This window comes from Chionomys nivalis, chromosome 6 (genome assembly GCF_950005125.1).
Source record: "Chionomys nivalis chromosome 6, mChiNiv1.1, whole genome shotgun sequence".
In the NCBI taxonomy this organism is placed as follows: Eukaryota; Metazoa; Chordata; class Mammalia; order Rodentia; family Cricetidae; genus Chionomys; species Chionomys nivalis.
The window spans coordinates 69,624,882-69,644,526 of record NC_080091.1 but is presented as its reverse complement, the minus strand read 5'-3'; the positions used below and the strand labels follow the sequence as shown (position 1 = coordinate 69,644,526).

At 39.6% G+C, this 19,645-nt stretch overlaps 1 protein-coding gene across 3 annotated transcripts in view; it reads left to right on the top strand.

Annotated features, from left to right (window-relative positions):
* The window catches only part of Atp8a1 (ATPase phospholipid transporting 8A1), a 208,311-nt gene that overhangs the window by 53,275 nt on the left and 135,391 nt on the right, over positions 1-19,645 (top strand). For 2 of the 3 annotated variants that reach the window (XM_057771256.1, XM_057771255.1), the window contains exons 6-12: positions 986-1,026; positions 3,184-3,257; positions 8,267-8,336; positions 9,458-9,585; positions 14,360-14,471; positions 15,776-15,941; positions 17,813-17,940. In XM_057771256.1, coding sequence (XP_057627239.1) covers positions 986-1,026; positions 3,184-3,257; positions 8,267-8,336; positions 9,458-9,585; positions 14,360-14,471; positions 15,776-15,941; positions 17,813-17,940 — 719 coding nt within the window. Of the gene's footprint in view, positions 1-985; positions 1,027-3,183; positions 3,258-5,181; positions 5,256-8,266; positions 8,337-9,457; positions 9,586-14,359; positions 14,472-15,775; positions 15,942-17,812; positions 17,941-19,645 lie in introns of all 3 variants that reach the window. The other variant, XM_057771254.1, reaches the window with a different exon arrangement.

The following is a 19,645-nucleotide window of genomic DNA, read 5'->3' as shown; positions in this document are numbered from 1 at the left end:
CAACTTCCTGCCCAGCCTCTAGCCTGTCAACTTTTATTAACCAATGAGAGTAATACATATTCACAGTGTACAGAAGGATTATTCTGCAGCAACTAGAAATTGTTCATATTGTAATTTCCCATTGTGGACGTGCTATGCTCTTTCTAATTAAAGCAAACCTGGGCTTTGCCCTCAAGGCTTTAATGTCTGTGTCATTTATCAATGGACCATGATTTTTTTTTCTTTAACTCCTTGGTGCAGTGTTGCTACCTCCCGTTACTGCCTTGCACTGTTTTCAGGTTTTGGTATGCATAGTGTGCTCAGCGTCACATCACACACCTAGAGTGGGTGGGCTTAGAGATACTGAGTAAGTGTGCTGTACCCTGCAGCAGTAAGCCCGTTTACAATAACCACTCTTTCCTCATAATTTTAGAATAGTTTGCTTCACTTTTTCTAGTAAGCCAAACATGAAATGTTTTTACATTATTATGGACCTAGTGATACGTATTTTGTTCGGTTGCTTCCTTGTATTAAAGTCTTACTAATTAGAAATCTAAGATGTCCCTGTTGTATTGTCTTTGTGTATTCAAGTTTAAAAGTTGATAGTTACAGTAATCCATGTAGACCAGCACAACCTGAGGATAATGGTTGTCAATAGGAAATGGACGAAGGCCAGTTGCTTCCCTTTTATATAATTTTTTGTAGTTTTTTTTTTCTCCCCACCCCCACCCCAACTTACTCCTGACGTTTCCCTGTGTCTTCTTGGAGGAGGCATATAGCCTCTCAAACAAAGCTGCCTTGAGTGAGAGGCGAGTCACTGTGGGGGCTGACATAGACATTGGAAGTTTTTATTTCCTTGTGTGATCCTGCTGGTTCTTAAAGGTGTCATATTGCTGCTCGTCATTTCACTCGAAGCCATTCATTTCGAGTAACCATTCCATTAGACAGAGGCTTGCGTCTGGTAGTAAAGGAGTGTTCTTTAACCTGTCATGTCTTCTCTTTGCAGTTTTGAGAAATGGTGCTTGGGAAATTGTTCACTGGGAAAAGGTATGCATTCATTTTTATTTTGTCGCGAAAGAAGTGCTTAGAGGTTCACTTGATCGACGTAACTGTGTACTGTTACAGGCAGCCGTCAGCAACTCCACTGGTATGGAGGCTGTTTAGTAGTTAATGTAAAGATCTGTGAGTCTCCCCTTAGCTCTGTGCAAACTGAGCATCTCTGTACTCGTCCAGGAAGGCTATTTTGGAAAGTACTGACCAGAACATTCCTGTTTCACAGTATATTTTGAGCACTCCTTTCATAGATTTTATTTATTTTGTTTTGTAAATTTTGTTTTTAATCATCTACTGTCCAAGTAAAAAAAAAATCAAGTTCTGATATTTTACATTTGCATGTTTTAGTTAAATTCATGTAGTGAAATCACCCCATTTATTTATTACTATTATTTTCAGAAAAGTAGTCATACAAACTAAACATCATTTTCTAATGAAGCAGGAGTCAGTCCTTGGCTTTGGGGGTAGATCTGCTTGCTAGACCTCTGCCTCGGCATTTAGTGGGTGGAGTTGTAATTTGGCAAGTGCTACCCAGGTGTCCATTCTTGTTAGGCCTTAAAGGTAAGCAATAATGACAGGTCAGTTCTTAGTTCCAGAACTTGGATCCCCCAGTCATCCACAGTGGATAGCCGTGGTGACTCATCAGATGGCCTTTTGGAGACCACTGCATATCTCACAGCAGAGTGTTTGGCTGGGACAGCAAAAGTGTTGCCTGCCGCCAATTCATTTACACCCCATTAAAGTCCACGCACTTGATTCTCCCTTCTCACCTTCTGACCGTGAAGGAATAGGGTCTCTTCTCAATAAGAAACTAATTCCATTTTTGTTGATTTTTTTTTTTAAGTCAGTGGCTAGACTGGGAACTGACATCTCCTCTTCCAGAGATGAGAACATTCACATCTCTCTGCTTTCTGGTCTTTGATATTAAAGTAATAAGGAGAAAAATGTCTTCAGGGTGTTGTATTTCTGAGCTAATCAGCTCTGTTGCAGAAGAATAAAGTCGGAAACAATACCGCTAAAAACTTTCAGGAGGAACTTGCCTTCATGGGCTCATCTGGTGCTTATAGCATTTCATAGAGAAGACAGATGGGGTAGAATCAGATACAATGGATTGAATTTAGATTATCGGTATAGTTAACAGAAAGGCACACTTTTGAAAAATAATATATCAGGTTTTTTTTTCTTCTTTCCTAAACTTCTTGCTCAGGGAATATACAGTCCAGTAATAGCTCTCTTCTGCTCCCTTTTAAAATTAACCTTCACATTTTCCTAATGGTGATCATTATTTTGAGGTTATGCTAGTCTATATGGATTATTGCAACTATCATTTTTAATTTATTTTGTTTTGTTTTGTTTGTTTTTTGAGACAGGGTTTCTTATCTTTGGAGCCTGTCCTAGAACTAGCCCTGTAGACGAGGCTGACTTTAGACTCAAAGAGATCCACTCTGTCTGCCAAGTGCTAGGATTAAAAGTGTGTGCCACCACTGCCCAACTCATTTTTAAATTTTTTGTTTTTCGAGACAGGGTTTCTCTGTAGCTTTGGAGCCTGTCTTGGAACTAGCTCTTTAGACCAGTCTGACCTCAAACTCACAGAGATCCACCTGCCTCTGCCTTCCGAGTGCTGAGATTAAAGGCATACACCACCACCGCCCAGCCACAGTTTTAAATTCTTAATAGACAAAGACAATCACTGACGGGTTACCCGTGATGATAGCTTTGTTAGTCATTCTTGAGGTCAGAGCCAAATTTAACATGCATATTCCATATTATGATATAAAAAGACAGAATTTAGATTGTCACCCAGAAGCCACCCAACTAAAAAGAGATGAAGTTATTTAGTAGTTATAACTAGATAATTGCATTCCCAAAGTTTGGTTCAGGGATGAATTCAAGATAAACATCACAATATGTCAAAGCAAGAACATTTAAGAAGTTGAGATGTCAACCAAGTAGTTATAATTGTTCAATAAATTTTATTAAGATAAGTAATAGATTAAAAACAAATATACATTTACCCCTAAATAATTTTATGCCATTTTTGTGAAGATTAGAATGGTTTTTTTTTATTCTGTGTATTAATACAATGGGTTGTATATTTTTTTTTGCTATCTTTCCATGCAGATAATTAACCAATTCCCAGTTTTCTTTCAGGTAAATGTTGGAGATATAGTTATAATAAAAGGCAAAGAGTATATACCTGCTGACATTGTCCTTCTCTCATCAAGGTAGAGACACCTACTGATGCTCAAACAGGGTAGAGGATGGTTTCTCTACCCTGCATTGACCTTGTGGTTTCTCCAAGGAAATAAAGAATAAACGAAGAATTGCAAACCTCTCGAGATTTTTAAGTGTTTAAAAAATGGATTGGCTTTATGTTTGCCATACAGAACAAGTATCGGGTACTACCTAGCCCAAGCTTGAGAATCTCCTCTCAATCTCCTCTGGCTACATCCAGATCCTTGTGGTGTGTGTGGACCACTAACTCGGCTTAAGATTCCCTGTCATTGACTTTATGCCGTTCATAGACTGGGCTCTGCTGATTTTTCTCTTTCAGTCCTCATTCATCCTTTATGGTGCAATAACCATCTCCCTTGCAAACTTTCCTATTCCTTATGGTGAAATGGTACAAGAGAACCGATGAGTGGTTTATTTCTTTTTGTCATTGTACCTTACTAAATAATATGTTTTCTAGCCAAAAAAAAAAAAAAGAGTACTTTATTCTTTCTTTTGATCTTTTCTGTTACTGATTTTAGATAATTTTTGTTGTATTCATGTTTAAGATAGTTGTGAATCAGTATTCAGAACATATGGCTTTAGGATTAAAAACTATCATACTAGTCCTTATGTAAATTTAGGATTTAAAACCTTAAAACTAGTCCAAAAATAAATACAGAAGAAATGTTTTTTACTATTCTTGAGGTTGTTTATCATCATTTCCTTGGACAGTTTGATTTGTAAAATCCACATAAAAATATGGACAGTGTCCTTTTTTCAAAATCTATTTAATCAGGTCATGGTTTAAAATGATTGGATATTTATAATTGACAAGTTAGTAAATCATAATCAGGAAGCTAGTAGCTCCTTGGCTATTTATAGAAACAGGTATTCAGGGGTTGAAGTAAGTCAGGGCAGTTTTATTTCTCGAGTTTGTAACAAGCATCTTTGTGTAGCACAGAGAACTGTCCTTAAGTCAGACTTTCTGTTCTCAGCGACTGCTCAGAACTTCATTAGGGAGCATTTCAGAAATGGAACTGTTTGCTCATGGACTTGATTGGCTAGGTTACGTGAGAGCTTAGGTGGCTGGGAATTAGGTTAGAATTTCATTGACAGTTCTGTGTTTCACTGACTTTTCACTTGAAATGAGCAAATTGAAATTTTAGCGCGTGGCCACAGATACCACTATGTGACAAAAGCATGGCACACAGCGACCAAGACTTTATTTAATTCATGTCCTTGAATCAAACATTTCTCTGGACACAAGGGCTTACCCTCCTATACTCTGTAAAGCACAATATGTTACTTATACTTTATCAATTATTAAATAACTCCAAATGGTTCAGTCATGCCCCTGACTGCCTAAGACAGACACCTGTGCAGCTTTCCAGTAAAGTTAATATGGTAGGGACACAATCAACTTTGAAAACATTTTGGAATCAGAACAGAGTTTATTACTTTTGCAGTATATGAGAGGGAGCTTAATGTAGTATACTTGTTTTTTCAGATAGCTAACACATAGTTTTAAATTTTTTCTTTGCTTATTTGATAGGAGTAAGCATAGTGTTGGCAGCAAATTAAAGATTTTTACAAAAAAAATCTGTATGATAAAATAATTCTATAAAATGTTTTTATTTAATTTGATAAATACTCATTTATAAGCTATAATATTAATTTTTCACATTAGAAATTGAAAATTGGGCTTAAAAAATCAAATAAGTATCCTTTGGGTGCAAAATACTTTCATTTCCCTTCAGGCCTGATCAAAATAAGTTTTGAAAAAAATCGGCATTAGACATTTTTATTAACATGAATTCTTTTCTATAATAATTTCAAACCTTCTGTCTCTTTTGTCCATTTGTTTGGTTTTTTATTTTCTCTGTTGTTTGTCTTTTTTTCCCTCCCATTTTAATTATTTTAAACTGGGACGTGTAGGTGGCAGTGGGGGAGATAGTGAGAGTGGCCAATGGGGAGCACCTCCCAGCAGACCTCATCAGTCTGTCCTCCAGGTCAGAACCGCAGAGCCACACAGGGCGTGTACGCGGGTCCTCACCTAAACCAAGCAACCATGGCGCCCAAACGCAGTTGAGCTCGGTCGCTTCCTTAAAAGCACCAAGCACGCCTATTGCTGGACGACGGGCATCAGAGGCGTTTTAAAGGCACTTTGTGATTACCATGCTGGATGCCGTTTGTCCCTCGGCTGGGCAGACGGGCTACTGGTATTACCAATAGGAGGCCAAGAGACGTTGATTTCCTTTGCACCAGTCACATGTGTATTAACAATGTGCCTCAACTTTTATGTTTTAACAATATGCCTCGACTTTTGCCGCTAACTCTCCAGCATATTGTTCTTGTACGGTGTTCAGCTTTTCCTCAAACAACCACTGAAAGCTGACTACATTTTAAGCATGTTTTCTTATTCTCCTATTTCAAAATTTTCCTCAAGTTCTGTGGAATTTCTGCAGTGACTGCGACTAAAATTTGGGCCTGTATAGGGTTTATAGAGGACCCCTGCACAAGGCTGGATGTCGTACGTTTTCGTGCTGCATGCTTGGGGACCGGTCTTTATCCCACTTGTAACTTGTGAGCAAGCGCACATTGCTGTGGTCCATGTCAGCCGTCCCCCGGTGTCTGTGCCGTGGTCTGCATCTTGTTTCGTTTTTTTCCACTTACTAATCAAAAAGCTTGCTTTGCTGTCTGACTGTGTCTTGGATGTTATCCTGACTTGCTGAAGTATTTATGAACTAGCATGATTTCTGACTCTTCTGCTTCTTCACAGCCCTGCAGTCATAACTGTCTTAAATCATCATTAGGAATGTTCCAAATTGGGGTAATTTAATTGGCTTCACGTTAAGTAGAAGTGAGCATTTAAACATCCTAATTTCTTAGTCATTTAAAGCTCTACACAAGGTGTTTTGTATGGAGAGCAGTGTTAGAATGTTGTTCTTTTTACTATAAGACTGGTTTTAGATAAGTATATTTATTAGTAGCATTTTAATAAGTTTTATTGCCTAGAAAGAGAACCGACAGTTCAGTTAGTGTTTTGTTTGTCGCCATTCTTCTTTGTTAGCAGGGAAATGTGTTTCACGGTCTAAGAAACCATTTATGTTTCAAATGGATATGAGAAAATTAGAAAGTTGGACAGTTGCCAGAGTGAGAATAACTATTTTGACCATGAGTTAAAAATATTTTTTAGAATAATTTGAAATACAAATATGGAAAGATTTCTCTGCTTGGGAAATAGCAGCCTATATGAAAGAAAAGCTCATAGAAAAAAATTGGAGAAGGTGGGAAGTTACTTATAAAACTTGATTGATGTCTATGTCTTTAAGTAACTTTTCTTAATTTCAGGGTGGCATAGTTAGGCTAAATGCCCATTTCCAGCACTTAGGGCAGTTTGTTTTGCACATGTACAAATTGGAAGTTGATTAAAAAATTCCAATATTTGTGACTTGTACATTTCTTTTATATTAATAGTCATTTATCAGATAACACACTAGGCTTATTATATAGCCAAGTGTTAATGAGATTGGTTTAACTTAAGAATGCTTCTTGGGTTATGTTCAGAATGTTTTTCTATAGAGTTGAGGATTAAATTTACGGTCTGGCCACACTCACATGTCTGCAGCAGCCGAGCAAATAAAGTAAGATGCTCTGACAAAACGGGAGAACACAGTCACCACATACAGAATCCGCTTCCAGCGCTCCCATGTGACAGCCTCAAGACACGAGGCGGTATAGCCAGGTGGACTGCCTAACGTTAGCGTCAGGACACGAGGCGGTATAGCCAGGTGGACTGCCTAACGTTAGCGTCAGGACACGAGGCGGTATAGCCAGGTGGACTGCCTTTAGGTTTAATATTTTTCTGCTTCAGACATCTCAGTCAGGCTGCGCTGATAGCCCAGTCTATAAAGTGCCTGCTCGTAAGCCTGAGGACCCGAGTTCAGTCGCTGAGAGCCTACATGAAAGCGCCCAGGTGTGATGGTACACTCGCAAGCTCACAGCCAAGGAGACAGACACAGGCAGATCCATCCCCTGAGCTCACTGACCAGCTAACCTGGTCTACTCAGCAGGTTTGAGGCCAATGAGAGACCCTGTCTCAAAAATACGTGGACAGCACCTGAGGAGTGATAGCTGAGCTTATACTCTGGCCTCCACATCCGTGCCCTTTCCCACACATATGTACCTGACCACACATGAACATGCATGCACGCACACACACACACACACACACACACACATCCCTCAAAAACTTTTTTTTTTTTTTTTTTTTTGGTTTTTCGAGACAGGGTTTCTCTGTGGTTTTGGAGCCTGTCCTGGAACTAGCTCTGTAGACCAGGCTGGTCTCGAACTCACAGAGATCCGCCTGCCTCTGCCTCCCGAATGCTGGGATTAAAGGCGTGTGCCACCACCGCCCGGCTCGAGTTTTTTTCTTAATAGACCAGAAAATATAAAGCATAATGTCACTTTCTTTGTAAAAATACATCCTTTAAAAGCGGCCTTAATAGTACATGGTCTGTGTGATCTTGTCATCAGAGCTAAAGGATAGTAAGTACAAGCTTGCGGAAGGAACAGCCTGGAAGTTTTTAATCAACCATTTTGCATAACCAATTTACATGTGGGCTATGAGCATGAAGCCTGACTGGACATTCTGAGCTAGAGATAAGTCTGGACACAAACCTCCGTTAGACTTCGGAACAGTCTGTGTTGTTTCTATATGGATAAGCAGTTTACGTAGTGTGGCTCCTCATTATGTGATCTTGAAGCTCATCACCGAGTGTTGTCAGGAAGTAGCTTTTGGGGTTCTCCTGGCTGGAAGGCTGATCCATGAGTGTCGTGCATGAGTAGCTCTGCCTCCTATTGTCTCGCTGTTAGAATGAGAATCACCAAGAAGCTAGGTGACCAGAGCTTTGTCTAGAACAAATGGCTTTGGTGAGTCTGAGCTCTAAGATCAATGGCAGTTGGTGCCTTCCTTTCCTTCCCCAACTGAATCTTTGTGTTTCTCAATTACGAATAACAGTGAGCCCCAGGCCATGTGCTACATCGAGACATCCAACTTAGATGGTGAAACCAACTTGAAAATTAGACAGGTGAGTTCTGCCATCATTTCCCAGTTACTGCTTTCTGCTGTGTATTTAAGACCCTCTAACTGTCTAAGAGTGATTCCGTCTAATTGCAATATTTTCTCTTTAATATTATTTATAATACTATTTTGCATAATAGCCAATGCTTGAATGATAATAATAGTAATAGTAGCAGTTCTTAATGCTTGTTTGTGTCTCTCTGTGTGTGTGTGTGTGTGTGTGTGTGAGAGAGAGAGAGAGAGAGAGAGAGAGAGAGAGAGAGAGAGAGAGAGAGAGAATGCATACAAGTGTGCCTGATTGGCCTGCACTCATCATATAGACCAGGCTGGCTTCAAACTCACAGAGATCCACCTGCTTCTGTGAGTGCTGGGATGAAAGATAAGTGCCACTACCATCCAGTGTTCTAAGCTCTTTGGCATGTTAATTTGTTTTTCTTAGCCCCCCAGTTAGCACTGGGTTTGCCACACTTACAAGCCAAAATTTACATTGCTCTTCAGAAGCATTTATCTTGGGGATTTGAATTACTTTATATTTCTAATTTGCTTTTCATTCTATGAAAAGTTGCACAGAACAACTGTGAGATTTTGTTTTTAAAGCTTTGAGGGAGGTGGGATTAAAATATGTAACACTGACTTCTTGCTGAATCACAGTAATGGTGTGTTTGGATTGTGGTAGAACTGGACATCGTGAGGGAACTGAAATCAGATGGCTGAGTGGATGTTCTCAGTGCCTGTTACCTCCAGCTGGGTGAAGGACTGCTCAGACGTTCTCCCTCTCAAGGTGGAGCAAGAGGAGAAGGAGGAAGGATGGACAAACTGCTCTCTTGAACAGACTGTGCCTGTGTTTCGTCCCTTTCATTAGACTCTATCTTTAAAATACAGAGAGTTTACAGCGGCAAATATTGATTTTTACTTGGTACACTGGGTACTTTAGAACTTCCACAGAAGTTACATTATTTTCTACTAAAGGTCCATGCTCACACTGATAAGGATATATTATAGTTTGATAGTACTGTATAAAAAGACAGGGAATTACTTGAAAAATAGTGACATTCCTTGTCTGTAAGACCTTGGAGAGTGCCCCCACCATACTTAAGTAAAATACTCTGTCTTAAAATATTCCAACAGGGCTTACCAGCAACATCGGACATCAAGGACATTGACAGTTTGATGAGAATTTCCGGCAGAATCGAGTGTGAAAGCCCAAACAGACATCTCTATGATTTTGTTGGGAACATAAGGCTGGATGGACATGGGTAGGTAAACTCACTTTCACCGTGTAATCCTGTAGCCCGTACGGTTTTCCTCTGCTCTCACTGTAAATACTCACTTCCCACCTTCGTTTTAAGCATGTCTGTTTTCTGACTCACATCCCTCTGGAAGGAGGCTGAATCCCGCCACACTCGTGTAACATAGTCCAGGACCTTCCCATGTTCCTGCCGGTCTGGCAGTTAGATGTTGTCAGTGATGTTCCAGGATTCTGGAATATTCTTCGATGGTTAAATAGCCTGTGACTGGTTCTTTGACTGAGATTCTTGCCATGAACTTTCCAATGCCCAATACCATGGTCCATTCCTATGATCTCAGGACACCTCGAGGAGTTCAGACTGTACCACAACTGGTTATTTTTTTTTATCTCTTTTGTCTGACTCTGTTGTATAACTCTATATGCTTTTTTCTAGGCCATACTATCATTAAAGTCACTGTTATTTGTTACCTGATTCCCATCATTCCTACAACTTCCTTATTACCACTCTTACTCATTCAATTAGAATTTCATATGTACCTGATAATCAAGACAATTTACAAATATTACACAAGCCACAATGAGCAAATCAGATAAATACCTTTGCTTGTGTGTTTTCACTGATTCATCCACTCCAACAAAATTACTTAAAATTCAAAAATTTATGAGCAACAGAATCCACTACCCATAGGAAGATCAAGGCACCAAATTTGGTGGCTGATAAGGAAGTATTGCACCCTGAGTCCTGGCATGGTGGAGACCCTCAGGCATCCTTTGTAAGGTTTCAGTCCCAGTCACAAGACCATAACTCATGTGTGCGTGTGTGTGTGTGTGCCTGTGCGCACTGCACCTGTGTGAAAAGTGTGCACGAAGAGACCTCAGGTCAACCTCAGCTGTCGTTCCTCAGGAGCCAGCCACTTTTGTCTTCTGATCCAGGGTCTTGCACTGGTGTGAGCTCATCAATTGATTGGCTGGTGAGCTATGTGGCTGGGTAGAAGCTTCAGGGATGTTCCTGTCTGCCAGTCCCAGTGTTGGAATTATAAACACACACCAAACGAGTACCTGGCTTTTTTTTTAATATGAGTTCTGAAAATTGAACTAGGTCATCATGATTGCACAGTAAGCCATCTCCCCAGCCCCATGAGTGCAGAAATTTCAAGACTTAACCACCCCTTCTCAAGAAACCAATATTCTAAGTGCCACAATATTAAAGATTGCATTTCAATATGTAAATATATAGGATTTTGTAAGCTTACTTTCTTGTAGTAAAGTAAATAAAGGGCAAACAGAAATAAAGGAATAAATAAGAAAATTTTTTTCCTTTATTAATTAAAAAACAATAGAGCCTTCAGGAGATACAGCCTAGGACAAGAGGTGAGGAAATCTGTTGGTAAGGAAATTTCCTTAGGAGGGAATCTCTCGGGGTGATTGAAGTCAGCCTCCTTTAGGTGGCATTTGAGCAATGGTGATTGTTCAGATCACCTCCTAATCAGGAGGTTAGGAGGTTAATCACTTGAATATCTGAAGTAGATGATTCGGAACAGAATAAATAGTGTGAATCACTGTGATTAGAAGAAGAGAAATTAAAGTGAAAGCCAACAGATGGGCCAGATCGCAAAAGGCTGTGTAGGGTATTATAGGGTTTCTGAGCAAACTTGGGATCCATGAGTGAGTTATGGAGGGGAAATATCATCTTTAGTTTTGGACTTAATAAGTTTATTGTGCCCAAGCAGCATTTGAATATATCTGGCCAGCAATAGTGGCCTTTAATTCCAGCACTCAAGAGGCAGGAGCAGTCAGATCTATGTGAGTTCGAGGCCAGCCTGGTCTGCAAGAGCTAGTTTCAGGACAGGCTCCAAAGCTACAGAGAGACCCTGTCTTCAAAAACCAAAAATATAACTTTCAACTTTGATAGTAGTTCACGTAGATATTTAAACTCCTCACTGGGGCTGGAAAAATCATTGAAATTGAATATAAACAGGAAAATCAAAAGACCCAAGGACTGTCTAGCATTGGAAGACTGAGAGAAGAACAGGGATTAAAGATCAAGTTCATGGGATAAAAACCAAGAAAGAGTAAAGAAACTTCCAAGAAGAAGGAGAGGTACAAAGTTGGGTCAGCTGTCACCCATGACCAATTGCAATGTAGCTGATCACGAGCATTTTGGTTTATTGAGTAGAGATCATGGCCCTTGATTAGAGCAGGGTGAGCCTGATAAGGGTGAACCTGACATCATGGAGAAGAATTGACTATAGCAAGCTTAGGCTTCTTTATCCAGGAGGTTTACAATACAAGGCAAAGAATTCAGGCAGAACTACGCAAGACAGATGGGGTGTGTGCTGCCCCACTTCTGTTTCCTGTCTTCATTCTTTCCCTCTTTGCCCTACCTCCTCTACACAGTAGATGTTGTCTAGAGATAGGTGTGGTGGCCAGGTAAGCGTCAGCTAGATGTTCTGGTCCAACAGCCTAGAGGAATGTTGTCAATGTTCTCACTATTAGAATATGAATAAGATACTAAGTAAATGGCACATGACACATACCCTGAGGTGGTAGGCACTTACCTCATCCCCCAAAACTTCCTATGATCTTTGAGGTAAATGTGAATTCTAGAATTTTCAAAGTAATCTTTCCTTGAACATCTGGTTATAGACTAATGATAAATCTGGCCATTTGGACAAGTATCATTTCTCAAGTCTGACATTTTTTTTTTAACTGGCCAGCTTCCATTCCTTAACCAACTTCTCATTAAATTGGTGCCAAGCAAATCCATGCCATGAAGAAAACTTTACATGATAGTGCCAAGATTTAAGGGACTGGAATTTTATAATATGCTTAATTTTATCAGAAAGGTCAAAATGAATGGGTGAGGCCGGTGCTCCAAGAGGAACAGGTACGGTGTGAGGCAGTGGAAAGGACAAATGTATGTCGGCTGTGATGCTGAGCCCAGTCAGATAGGTGAAAATTGGTGGGTGTACTTATACCCTAGAGCAAAATCCATCAGCTTCTCGAGGACTTTGTGGAACCTGCTTTAGCCTCAAAGCCCCCACCACCACCCCAATCCTGAAGTGTACTCCAAATATTGACATACATACAAGAGAGTTTTGTGGTTTCAATATGGTTTTGTCTCCTGCAGGGTTTATATACTGGCAATCCAGCCTCCATTGTGATAACTGCAGATTGACTCAAAATTAAACCTCTTTTTCATACATAATAACCAGTCTTCAGGCATTTATATTATTTCACACAACGGTCTCAGTTTCATTCCCATCCCCAAAGGCTCTAAGGGCTGCTGTTGGATGTAAGTGATGGGGGATGAAATACTGTTTCCTGAGGACTCCCGCAGGGGCTGTTCTAACCCACACGTCCGGATTGATTCCACTGAGCCTGGAGAGTATATTTCCTGAAAGAAACTCCAATGCCCAAACTATCTCTATCCTCAGAAGCTGACTCAACCACCTAAACCCACAGAAACAGAGTTCCTTCAGCTCCATGGCCTTTTCTAAATGACAAATCCTATATTTTTTATAGACTTCCATTAAAAATGCTTTCCTTCTTTTCCTAGAAGTTTTAAGATATTTTCTTCATATCGGACTTTTTTTTTTTTTTTACATTTAACTTTCTTGTTAAATGAAAACCATCGTGGTTATTAAGAATCTTTGACCCATTCAACTTTGCATCTTCCATTTCCATTGACTGACTCAGGGCACATCTGCAATAGTGCCTTGGTACTCATGAGTCATTGTTCAAGTTTATATATCGCACCCAATAACATGCTCCTTGGTTAGCCTTAGAGGATACACACAAACCAACCTGGGCCTTATTCATGAAAATGTGATTTAAAGTCTTGGAAGCAAATGGCTTCAAAATAATTACCATTTATGGGAAATGTGTTTGTATTGCTTGGGAAACTGACATTAATCCTGTAAGATGAATACTGTAAGGTTTAGGTCTAGGCCCTGATTTCAGAAAGGGGATGATAGTGCCAGAATGCAGAGTGAGCTTTGGGTTTATTTTACTGTGTGCTCTTTTTGAGCCCTGATTGTGTACAAAGTTGTCTGTAATTTAAAATTGTGTTTGTGTTTGTTTATTGAGAGGGTGGGGACAGATATCTTAGCTCCACCAGTTCCAAACTTTACATAAACTTAAGTCAACTTACTAACTTAGGAAAAATCATATGTGAGATCAGCTGTTGCATCCGCAAGCACCGCTTGCTATTTGAGATAGTATATTGGGTTGCTCTGACTGCCTTGATGATAGAACCTGATAGTTTTATCAGTAGAAATTTGTTTTTCTTCCCATCTGGGTAATGGAAATTATCCCGCATGACTGGACTCTGATGAAGGCCATCTTTGCATCTGGCCAAACACGTCTTCTCTGTGTGTATTTATGTGACAAAGAAGGCTCTCTGGTGTCTTGTTAGGGCACTAATCGCATCAGAGTGCTTCACCCTCCTGAATTTACCTAAAACTCATAGCCTGGTAGAGGTACGACTACAAATGTCATCACCGTTGGGGGTTGGAGCTTCAGCTTTGAAATATTTGGGGGATACTTGTAGTCCCCCAGGGAGAGTAAAGCTATATAGGAAATGGCCTGTCTGGTCTTAAGGACAAAACCAATGTCTTCCCAACAGTTATATTGGAAAATTATCATTGTTGGTAGAAAAAAAATTGCTTCCTTTCCAAAAATAAAGTGTTCATGGTAGAAACTTTGGTAACTGTGATGGCTGTGCATTTCTTGGGCATCTTGGACAATGTCATTTCTAATGCTAATACACTCTGTCACAGCACTGTCCCCCTGGGAGCAGACCAGATTCTTCTTCGAGGTGCTCAGTTAAGAAATACTCAGTGGGTCCATGGGATAGTCGTCTACACTGGACATGACACCAAACTGATGCAGGTGGGACTTTTATCTATGAAACCTTTTCAGGCTAACTCTTTTGGAAAGGCATAATTCGTTGTTCTTGGTGCCCTTGGCCCAAACAGAGCAGATCAGCCGCCAGATATCGCTTAGCCTTATACCACACATCCATATTGGGAACAAGGTAAACGAGATCTTGAAATTCCTTCTCTGTGTGAAGAGCTCTCTACACATGGGAACACTGAGAAGCTTCTCCCAAGATCACATGATGCAAGAATGCCCAATGGTGGTGTGTGTTTTCCAACTGCTAGTGCTCAGTTCAAGTGGTCTGTGTACCAGTGTCTGCATTAAAGTATTTATTTTATGCTTTTATTATAATGCAATGATCAAATTTTAAACTTGGAGTTTTTTCATAAAATTTAAAGAAAAGTATAAATTAAACAACCATCCCCCCCCCATGACATTCCGTACAAGACTGTTTTTGCCATCTATTGTCCAGATGTTTCTATACATCCATGGGGGCTTCATCTCTACATTGTAATACTATCTGCATTCAGTAGTGTAGCAATTATAGGAAACGCACTTTGAAATAATAGGAGTTCCACTCTAAGGAGCAGTGTTCTTGTACATCATACAGGTATGACGTTGCTGTCAATCCATGTGAGATGGTTGGTAGGGCTCCTACCCTGGTGGTGCTATCAAATTTATCATTCTTCACTTATATTTGCCATGAGGGATTTCCTTTTCTGTCCTGAGGATGCTCGGTTAGCACAGATCTGGCATAACTACTGAATCATCACATAGAGCAGAGAAGCCTTCCTTGTCCTCTGCTGCATAGGTCAGGCTTGCTCCACGGTCCTCCTGCCTCTGCTTCCTAAGCCAGCCTGCTGCTGCAGCTGCTGTTACCGATCATAGATGATTTGATTTGAACTACTGCTGCGTCCAGTAGAACAGTTGCCGAGCGGCACCAGAGAACCTTTGGATGTTGAGATGTTTGCAGAGCCATGGGCCTTTTTTCTTGGCCTCTTTTGTAAGCAAAGGCAGGGAGTAGATGCTATGGAAAGATCTTGTTTGCTTAAGTAGACAAGTATATCTTAACCTCCCTGCAAAATGAATGTTAGCCTCCCCTTTCTCTCATTATTTTACAGCCCAGAAAAAGGTGTACATGGTAAGAAAAAGAGGTGGCAGCCGTGGGCACCTTATTGTACTTGTCATATGTTTGGAAAAGTTTACAGCTCAAGCCCAAGTGCTAGTTGTGACTTTGTCGGCCTCATCGAATACTAAGTAAGCAATGCTGAACTGTGCAATTTTTACCATTTGTTCTGTTTTGTTTTGTTTTACAGAATTCCACAAGCCCGCCACTTAAACTCTCCAATGTGGAACGGATTACAAATGTACAGATTCTGATTTTATTTTGCATCTTAATTGCCATGTCTCTTATCTGTTCTGTGGGCTCGGCAATTTGGAATCGAAGGCATTCTGGGAAAGACTGGTACCTCCATCTACACTGTGAGCAATGACTTCCTTATTCTTTCCCTTTGAGTTAAATAGACATTTGCTTCGCCATCAATCTTAACTTAGTTTGAGGAATGTCCTCTTGTTCCTGAAAAGAAAACTTGTGGCTAGGATAACTGGAAGTCTTCTCTTCATTTTTTAATAGATTTCCAGGGAAAGTGAGTAAAATTTAGGTTCTCAAAACTTCAAAATACTTAAAAACATACCTCCATTCCATAGTAGTATAAAATGCTTTATAAATATAACCATTAACATGATACACGAAATAAAAACTGCCCTCTAATATATATTAAATGTGGCAGTTAAACTCACGAAAGGAGATGATGTATGGAGAAAATTATGAGTACTGAATATATTATGAAAGCATAATTTATATGCTTTAAAAATGTTTGAATGTTCTTTCTTCCTACCCTCCTTCCTTCCTTTCTTTCTTTTCTTCCTTTAAATGTGCTTTCCTTTGAACTCAGTAAAAGAAATTTTATGTAAATGTTTATTTTATTCCAGGGAGAGTGGTCTTAATCACTTCCGTCTGGAATATGTATTCCCTTGCTGTTCTCATATTAATATATCCCCTCTGGGTATTTCTAGGAAATGAGTTTGCATTTCCTTGTGATGAATACTTAGTCAGTAAATAATTTCCCCAAAGTGTGAAAACAAATTGCAGTAGTCTTACAGGAAAAAAAACAAAAAACAGATTTTTAAAGCTGTTTTTATTACATTTATCTAACTTTTTTATTACATTTAGTTAGCTTTGCAGCTATTCCAAGTTATTTTATAGTTATTGATTTATTATTTCAGCATGGAAAAAATGTTATTACTTCAATCAATTTGTTTGTGTATATTCCTTACACTATATTAGGCTTCCCTGTTTTATTTTCCTTATTGAGGAAGAAGAAGTTATACTTAGGAGGCTAATTTACCTACACATGAATAATGTTCCTGTAGCTAAGGATACAGCTCAGTACTGGAAAAATAAGAAGTGTTCTTACAACTTGGATCGTTCTAGTTGCTATTGTGTCTGCTTTGGAACCATGCTTTGAAAATGCTTTAAAGAATTTACATAGAAGTCTTCCGCCCAATTGAAACTTTGCATTTACAAACCTTCAGCCCTCCTGATATCTCTGAACTTCCTTATTGGAACAGGATGTGCTATACCAATAGCTAGAGCACTCATCTTTCATCCACATATGCCGCGTGCCACCACGCTCCCCTGCCCCCGCCAGAACAGAATGGGGTTTCTCTGTATAGCCTTAGATGTCCTGAAACTCACTCTTTAGACCAGGCTGGCCTCCAACTCAAGAGAGCCACCTGCCTCTGTCTCCCTACTGCTGGGATTAAAGGCGCCATGCCGGGTTTCTTGCACTTTTTAATAGCACTGTGGAGAGTTTAATAGGTTAACATGCTGAATACAAGTACAGCTGTCTCTCTGTAGCATTGGAACTGATTCTAGGACACCAGGAAAAGACTATAACCTGACAGATGCCCAAGCCTTTCTTTGAAATGGCCCAGTATTTGTACTGTGTGTATTCTGTCATGTACTGTGAGTCATATCCAGATTACTTAATATGCATGATGCAAAGTATATGCTGTGTAAGTAGTTATTATACTGTATTATTTACCATCTACACATATCAGGTATAGATAGATTATTGTCAGTCAGAAGTTGGTTCAGTCTTTCATGTGGGACCCTAGAGAAAGGGATGATGGAACTTTGATTCTGCACTGAAGGAGAGGTTTGAGAGTGTTATTAGCAAAGTCTTCCTCAGTTTGCCTAGCTGTGTAATATAGGAAATTCTTGCGATGTTCGGGTTTTCTCACTGCAGACGTAAAAAGTTATAAATGATGTTCTCCCTTCTCTTCAACAGATGGTGGCGCTAGTAATTTCGGGCTGAACTTCTTGACTTTCATTATCCTTTTCAACAACCTCATTCCCATCAGCTTGTTGGTTACATTAGAAGTGGTAAAATTTACCCAGGCATACTTCATAAATTGGGTAAATATGAATTTATATTATATGTCGTCTTCCTAAGTATGTATTTTGTCCTTTTTAAAAATTTAATCTACTAGGATCTTTTGATTTGTGGAGGTTAAAAAAAAATTTAAGTCTTAACTGTATGTCCTTTTTGATGACTCTGTGATGGTAGTTTTTAAGCCTCATATAATTTTGACACGGTCTGCTCAGAGTCAGGCAAATTGATGACAGCAGACATCCTGAGGAAAACCGATGTCTAGTTCAGGAAGCCTGTTGTGAACACACAGTGTCTGTAGAGGAAGGAGACCCCATGTGTTTGGAACCAAAAATTCGTCTTGTAGAAGCAGTGTCATAATTTACTACGTAAGCAGCTCTGTCCAGTCACCTGACTTCATGGACCTTCGTTTCTGGACACTAACAAGATGCTTAGTCTCATGTGTTTGTGCAGCTCAAGAACCTGTTTAGAGGCAGAGTTTTCTAAGCAATCAAGCACGTAACTGTGTTTCTGCCACCATGGCTGAGGGATTTGCTCATCCATCTAGCTCATTTTCAACTCCGTAAATGATTTTGGCGTGCATGGGTTTCCTTTTTGAATTATTATATTGATGATTTTAATATTGGAGAGATGTATTAAACATCCGGTTTCTATATTTTTTTCCATCAAATATTGTTTTGTTCTTTCCATTTTATCTTAGTTAAAATTAATGGATTTGTGTAAATTATATTTTCAGGCATTATTTGCCAAAAAGTTGAATTTTTTGAGAAATTTTGATTTCACTTTTTATGTTCCAAACTCATCTTAAAGCTTTGGATGTGAGCAGTATCAGTAGTTTAAAAATATAACCAAAGATACGCTTGCACCTGTTCATTGTCTCCCTGTGGTGAGTGATCTTGCTAAAATGTCAGCCTCTTTCTTGTGCTTGGGAAAAGATCAGTGTAGTTTAGTCATTTAAAATGAGCAGCAGGCATAGTTCACTTCACACAGGGAACGTGTGCCAGAGAATTGAGCTATATATGCAGATAAATTAAAGTTAATGAGGGGCTCTCATTCATATAAATAATTAGGTGAATGTGCTGTGACGATCAAATGGCTACTCAAGTCCTTATTTTTTATGTGGATTTTCAAAAAGTAGAATTGGTTTCAAATATATAATGGTAATGTTGAGTTAGCCTGGCAGGCTCTTGCTTCTTAACCATCCTCTTAACCAGCAGAGACTTTGTGATGACCCTGACAAGCCCGCTTTCTCCTTGGGTGAAAATGAGATCAATAACTGTCTCCTGGATTCTGGTTCTGGCCGGTTGTCTTGTTATACAGTATGGATTTCTGGATGATAGCTTTGTGATGTTTACCCTCGGCTGTCCTCTCGTGCCTGTTCTTCTGTCATGCCTGACCCTCCTGACTCAGACCCCGTCCTCTCCTCTAGCTGGTCTGTGTTTCATGTGGTTTCCAGACTGATCTGTGTGAGCCCTCTCTTCTCCTCTCTCAACACAACTCACTTGGCAAATGTCTGTCTTCCAACATGACATGTAAACCCAAAAGCCTGCTCCAGAAACAGAGACAGGAGAGGTGTGAAACCCAATGAGCCACAGTCCCAATTCATTAATAGGCAATATTCTACTGTAAAAACTCTCACATATTGGGGTTGGATGATGGGGTCAGACCTCATGGTCCCTGGGTGCAAGGCAAGTTCAAAGAAATATAAAATTATACCTTTCTCGGTTGACT